At 40.1% G+C, this 7,372-nt stretch overlaps 1 protein-coding gene across 1 annotated transcript; it reads right to left on the bottom strand.

Moving 5' to 3' along the window:
• Nucleotides 1–908: 908 nt before the first annotated feature.
• tank (TRAF family member-associated NFKB activator) lies at nt 909–5,850 on the bottom strand. Its single transcript, XM_034574765.1, has 8 exons — nt 5,651–5,850; nt 4,695–4,836; nt 4,285–4,396; nt 4,069–4,139; nt 3,261–3,319; nt 3,042–3,160; nt 2,167–2,564; nt 909–1,543 (listed from the first exon to the last, which is right to left on the bottom strand). The coding sequence occupies exons 2-8, from the start codon at nt 4,791–4,793 to the stop codon at nt 1,373–1,375; spliced, it is 1,029 nt and encodes a 342-aa protein (XP_034430656.1). The 5' UTR covers nt 4,794–4,836; nt 5,651–5,850; the 3' UTR covers nt 909–1,372.
• Nucleotides 5,851–7,372: the final 1,522 nt, after the last annotated feature.

Raw genomic sequence — 7,372 nt, 5'->3', positions numbered from 1 at the left:
TGCTGACTTCACACCAGCTCATCTACCCCAGCACAAGTGTTACCAGCCCATAGCTGAAGGGCTGCGAGGTCCTCGCCGCACAACCAAGTGTTCCAACACTCACAGCGTCCCCATTTCTTTAAACATCTTCACGCTGAATGGTGAATATCACAGCAATTGTTGGCAGAGGTGTGAATAAATACTGCAGAAATAAAAGGCTGAAGCTGCCGTGTAGAAAAGACGCAGGTTTAGTCAAATGATTACTGTACACATACTGTAAAAGATGTATTTTCACACAGGGAACAGACAGTGACTGACACATCATCTGTTCTATTTCCAAATTATGATTAAGTGTATTTCACTGGTCAAAGCTTCACTGAACTGCTTTAATTGTTTGTGTATTCCTCATACAGTTGCATGATTAATAAATAATTTTATATAATTTTATATAATGTATTTATAGGGAATACCTAGACTGTCTTATAATAAAAATATGTTGAACATAATTTGAGTAAAAATGTAAAACTGCTTGAATATAATACACTAGAATATTGCATCAGGAAAAACCATCACTATACAAACAGCAAGGTAATTGGGCAACTAATTGAATAATGAGCCTGTGCTTAATGCTATGTGTTGCCATCTGTGTTGATCATTTTAATGAGCATGTGGCATGCTAACTTTTAAACTTATTTCAAAGTTATAAATATTTTTTCAACTCTGCACCAATTATGACATACAGATGCTTCAAATTATCCTGGTGTATGACTCGGAGAAACAATAGGGATTCATCTGAAAAAAGCGCTAATCACCGTTCTAAAGACTGATTGAGAGATTTGCTGCATATTGTTAGTACGTCTAATTCATAACATATGGTTGTTCTGTGAGATATGATGCCAATACAGAGAGGGCAGAACTGTCATATTTTCAAATGTCTAAAAGTAAATGGTTGTATTTTTAATGCAATTTGTTTGAGAAATAAAAAATATATATATTCATTTGTACAAGAAAGTAAATAGATACACGTATTGTCCACCTGATGTCTTGTGCACAGATAGGATGTCTCGTGATGTTTTCTGTTTACATGTTGGAAACGATTCAAATGATAAAAATGTTGCAAGAGTAAATGTCGGTTTTATTTGCTCATATATATACCATGTTATGCATCATCATCACTTGCTTTCGTAAAATCTCAACAAGTTATTAGAAAAATATATTGGGTAAAGAAGTGTACCATTCAATTCTTCAAAATTAAATAAATGGATCCAAGTCCTATTGCAGTGTCTTTTCAAATCCAGCACAGCGCGTGTACTTCCTGGCGGTCAGGCAGACCACGAGTACAGTAAAGTCTTTGGAGGAGTTCAGGCCTGGGCCCATCAGTCTGCTTACACTGTCAATTGTCGTCTTCACTCTTAGGAGAGAAATGCGAGTAGAGGTGGCTGTTCATTTGGTCCTGAGGAACCACAGCGTGGCAGAAAGCGCATTTATCAGGACTGCTGCTCTGAGGCGTCGCCAGCTCTGTCCCCACGTCAACTGCATCACACAGCTCAGGGCTCCAGAGAGGCTGCAGAGCAGGACGAACCAAACAAAAACAATATATTATTCATGCTCTAAACAATCCTTATATTAAATTCATGCTGGACCACTTGGCCCTCAAGCTGAAGTATCTGTTGCTTTAATGTCCTGTCAATCCAAAAGGCTGCACAAACACTCAGGAACACTAAAGGCAAAATGTGAATTTATCTCTTACTATTTGTGTTTATTCAAGGTTTCAGAACCATCATGTCTAATCTAAACGTCCATGTTGATGAATCCAGGGAAATTATCATATCACGAAAAACTGGACCAACTTCTAAAGCTTGCTGCATGTCATTCACAATTTTTTTATTGGGCATTTATACACATCAGCAGATAAAATTCAGACACTGTGTTGTGCTTCTATCTGGCTCACACTTTCCAGCAAAGATGCCAAATATAACCAGAGCATCAGTGCTTGAGTAAAAAAAGAGAAGAAAGAATCGGCACACTTTACACAGTAATACATTTCAAGTTAAATACCCCGAGGGGATTTTTTTTTGGGGGGGGGGGGGGGGGACTTCACACCGTTTCACTACTCCATTAGCAAAGATCAATCATAAACTGATAATTTGCTACTAGTTTTCTCAGACCTTCTCCTGTGATTCTCACCTGCTGGGGTCCCCGCACACTCTCCTGGGAGAGCGAAGATGATGTGGAGTGGGAGGGGGATGGAGGGTAGACAAAAGGCATGGGCAGTTCCACGGGCTCCTCCTCTGTCATTGCGGACGGGTCACCACTGAGCGGTGGCTTCAGAGGCATCATGAGACCAAAGTGTCTGTCTGGGGCACTGTTCAGGAAGTCATATTCACTGTCTGCAGAGGGCGGGAATTTGACACTAAGTTTGGTGAGAGAGTCTACTAAGTCCCGGTCCTCAGGGCTGGCGCCGCGGGACGCCAGCGACGTGGGCTGGGGGGGGATATCCACTGCTGACCTGAGCACTGAGGGTAAGGGTCCCCCTGCCTCTGCTGTACGGTCCGTGCACTGGATGGGCATGGAGAACTGCTGATCTGTCAGACGGCAGGAAATTATTTGACATTTTTCTGTCTCAGTCAACATGTTGCCGCGTTTCACTTCTGGCTTTAAGGACATTTCAGCTCGTCAGAGAAGCTTCAGAGACATAAAATACATCTCACACACTAGTACACTAATACACCTTTGACTTTAAATGTATTAAAATACGATATGTTATATTACTGTTTATAAATCCTGTATCTATAGCCAGCTTCATGCATTAATTCAATCGATGCCTTCAAGTACAGTCCTAGGTAAGTTGCTGCTATATAATTATTGTAAGCATAGGTTGATTTGATATAAATTATTGTTTTCAATTCAACACAATTTATTTCAATAAATGGAATAAATAAAAATACTGAAGTTTGCCAAAAAAATGCTTGATTGTACTCGTTCTGGGGGAAGGAGTGCGCTTGTTTTATTAAGATAAAATAAATAGAATTGTTTTTATATTTGATGAATATTGACATTACCATTTGATGTTTCGTTTCCTCCATGGAATCTTTTCAGGTGGTCTTTTTGTCTTTGTGTTAGAGACCGAATCTGCCGAAATTTCCCTTGAATTGCTTCAAATACATCCAGCATGTCCTTGCTGACAAATAAATAAATAAAGAGTTAGGGAAAACAAATCCAGTCTTGACCTGTACTTTCTATGACGTAAAAAAAAAAAGAAAGAAGAAGATGACACATACTAGTCAACTCTGCTGTTGACTGGTAATTTTGAAGAAACAGCAACAGGGCCCATATTCTCCTGAAAAAAGGCATATAGCATTCATAGAAATTATTACCACAAAATATCCAAGGAAATATTTTTAACACATCTGCATGTTTATTAAGATTTGAGATTTGTTTACTCGTGGCTGGTTAAATAATGAACAGTTAAGCTCAAGCTGCTCAACTGTGCAGTGATATTATCCTCTAGCACCATCTGGTGAAGTAAAAGTGGATACACCTTGTGTGGCGTAAAAAAAAAAAGAGGATGGATCCTGTTACAGCAGCAGTGCAAACTCGGGTCCCCTCAATCGTTTGAATAATGTAAAAAACATTTAAAAGGAAGCATGAAAAATTCATCGGCTGAATGACTGGACAAGGACAGAAGTTCCCTCAACTATCATGAAGTTATATGCTAACTGCTTTGGAGCTGTGTTAACAAGGGTGAGCAACACTAACTTAACTTAAAAGCTAAAGCTCAGACGTTACAGTGCTAAAAATCGATCAGATAGTATCAATCACATGAGGCCAACACTTTGTTTCAAGCCTCATAATTAGTGCTATATTCACTACCTAACCTAATGAGTTCCTTTGTCGTCAACACAAGTGCAGCAACATCAAGCAGAAGTACGAACAGAGGGTGTGTTTCGTGTGCGAGAGGAAGCTGTTTGTATGCTTGTGCATATGTTCCACTGTGAGAATGAAGAAAAACCTGTTTTTGAGTCATTATATAGACATTTTCACACAGTATAGACCCAGAAAAAGCTCAGTGTCGGACAGCAAACATACCGGGTACTGTTTTATCCTATAGGCACTGGCCCCATCGAGGAGATGGTTGCAGGGCTCACATTTCATCTCATCTTAAGAATCCAAAACAGTGAAAATGAACATTTTGCACGAGTGAAATTTTAAAATTAAACAAATTCAGGGTAATTTATGCCAATCTATCAAAATCTGATCTCATTGAAATATGAGCAGGGAGATGGTCTGATACGACTCACTAACCTGCTGACGGTGGCCTCATTGATGTCAACTTCACCTGAAGTTTTACAATCAACTGCTGCTGGTCGTCTATCTGCTTCTGAAGTGTTTGAGTGTGTCCCTCATAATATTCAGTCTGTGAAAATGTAGTTTCTGTTATTTATTTGTTAGCACCAATATATGGAATCAGGTTGAAGCCTTTACATCAGAAAGTGACACATTTTCATCTACAAATGTGTTATAATTAACACAGATTTCTTTCTATTTAAAAGTAGACGAAACCACAACGAGCAAACACACTTTCAGTGAGTGACATATAAAAAGACTTTCTCAGGAAACAGTGCGAGCTGCTCGGTGGAGAATCATTTGAGCTACACTGGTAATGTTTGGCAGATTTTACACACAACTGGAAAAAGTATTTCTCCTTATGTTACCATTTTCTGCAGCTCTTTTTTAGCATTGTCCTTCTCGATGGAGACCTGGCGATAAGCTTCGAAAGCTTTGTTGAGCTGGTCTCCAATGTTCCTTTCCATGCCGTGTGCTCCACAATCATCACGAACACAGTAGACATGAGCCCTGAGAGTGAAACCACAAAATATTTCTTTTAATTACAAACAATTTGTTTGGAAAAAGGCAAAACAAATTTAAAGAGCAATTTTGGGGGAAACTTATTGAATCTTTTTGCTTGTTTTATTGCGTCTTTGCACCACACCAGTCAACTTTTCACACACCTTTAAAACAAATAAAAGTCAATGGAGTAGAACTTGTTCATTTCTGTGAGCCAACACTGAGTGAAAACACTTCCTAATATCTGCTGGCTACTCGAAAAAAGGAGAAGAAAAGAAGTTCCAGTGGAGTCTCAGCCACTTGCATGCAAAAGCCAAATATGCATTCACATTTCAACAACTCAGGCCTTGGGAGATGTTAATGAGCAAACTGAGTGTAAAGAAGTTGCTCAATGCATTTGCAGAATCAGACATAAAAACCACTGACCAGGACAGTTGTTCCATTTCTCTGTCCAGTGTCTGTTGTGATGTTCAGAAAACGTTTGCAAAACAAACAGAAGATCATACCAGAGCTGCTCGTCATTAATTAGCGCTCGATCCTCCTGATAAATGCCATAGCAACACTGAAGGTTGACACCGCAGCAGCAGCCAAGTCACACACGTTGAGTTTGTCAAAAAAAAATGGCCTGAACAGTGATATCGAAGCTCCACCGGGACACATTGAAGAGGCACTTCACAAAACTCCAAACCCCATAGTTCCGTATTTTCTACTGTGTTAGTGAATGGTTAGCTTTAGCTCATTCAACCGGTGGCGGATCAAGCGTCCGGGCAGACCCGGCTCAGCCCGGTTCAGCCCGGCTCAGCCCCGGCGTCTCTCCTCTTACCTTCATCCGAGTTAACAGCCCCAAAAAAGTCCAAATGAGTTGTTTTCACTCCACCGCAGCGTCTTCAAAAGTTGTCTGAGCAGCAGCGGAGGATATGGCGTGTGAGCGTGTGTGTGTGTGTGTGTGAGTATGTGTGTGTGTGTGTTTTACATAGCCCAGTTGAGTTGGGAACTTCCCTCGGGGAATCCCCCCGCGCTGTGGACTTCCGCCTTCAACCGAGCTCAGCCAATCAGCGCGCGGCATGAGGAGCAGCGCTGGGCGGTGAGCTGGTTGAGGGTTCTTCCATCCTACGCGTCTGCAAACTGCAGCAGTGTGTGTGTGTGTGTGTGTGTATGTGTGTGTGTGTGTGTGTGTGTGTGTGTGTGTGTGTGTGTGTGTGTGTGTGTGTGTGTGTGTGTGCCTGTGTTAAAAACTGTTACCAAACCTGAGCTGCTGCAATCTGCTCATTTTCATTCCCAGACATTGTTATTTTCTTTTGTCACTGAATATCACATTTTACTTTCAGCAAGTAAAATAATCCCTTACTAGTCCACCAACGGGTTAATCTGCAGTGTTACAGCAGCACCCCACATTCTTTAGCTTTTTTCATAAAGGAAATGCTACATCTTCATTTACAAAATATTAAGACTGACTAAAGATTGTGAAGTATTTAGGGAGAGACTAATGCATTATTGGTTTCATCTCGTTTTTATGAAATCATTGGAAAAAATATGTAAAATATCACAGGCCTTAACTTGCACCCTGGTAGTTAAACCATTGCTTTGATGTTCCCAGAGCTTTCCTTAAAACGAATAGAGGCTCTGCTCTACAGTCTTAGCTCCTCAACACCGGAATAGCTTAACTCTTACATTTACATCATCCACTGTACAAACTGGAAGAAAACTCTTAAGATAGCGCATATTTTCTTACTTTTCAACAATGCTTTTGTTATTTCTGTACTGTAGCAAGTTGGCCTCCCTCATGTTGCATTCTTTTATATTTTAAAACTATAAATATATTCCCTACATACAGTGAATTTAGCAGTTAACAGTTTATCAGCAAACCATCAATAAGTGTTTCCAGATGTATGTTTTGCGTAGTTTTAGTGCCTCCTGGTGACTGAACCATTAACATGTGACCACAGTTTATACCACACGGGATCAAGCTTTTATAATGTGGCACAGCCACAGCCTCAGGGTATAATGATGCACTGCTAAAACCTGTTCAGTGCCAAATGAGAAATACATGTTCAATGTTGATGGCTGAATATCACGTCTTTGGGGGAAATGAGCAATATAGCATGCTAGCAGCTATTTTATTTAGCTATTGATACTATCTGTTAATCTTAGAAGGCAAAATCTAAATATACATAAAAAGCCTTTATCCTAAATTCAGGATGAGTGGTTTACTTACCTTAATAAAAAACCCTATCTGTGTTTTTCTCCATGTCTTTCCCGTATGTACAGCAGTATGGAGACGTGATGCAATACTCTGCCCTAGTGACTTCATGGTTAATGACTTTACTGCTTATAAACACCAAGTGCTCTACGATTTCTCCAAAACTCCCACAGTTTAGTGTAAGAATACACATGACTCTAGATGATTTAGGTTCATATTTCTGTATCACCTCTGACCAGGATTAAATGCATCCATGTCCCAGAGTGCATTGTGTGTCACAATGAGAAGAACTGTGTCCTCACCAAAGGGAAACCCAAGAAATGCTGTCAGCACGCAAAACAATGA

The sequence above is a fragment of the Hippoglossus hippoglossus genome, chromosome 21 (genome assembly GCF_009819705.1).
Source record: "Hippoglossus hippoglossus isolate fHipHip1 chromosome 21, fHipHip1.pri, whole genome shotgun sequence".
Classification (NCBI taxonomy): domain Eukaryota; kingdom Metazoa; phylum Chordata; class Actinopteri; order Pleuronectiformes; family Pleuronectidae; genus Hippoglossus; species Hippoglossus hippoglossus.
Note: the sequence above shows the minus strand (reverse complement) of the source record. Positions and strands in the feature narration are given on the sequence as shown.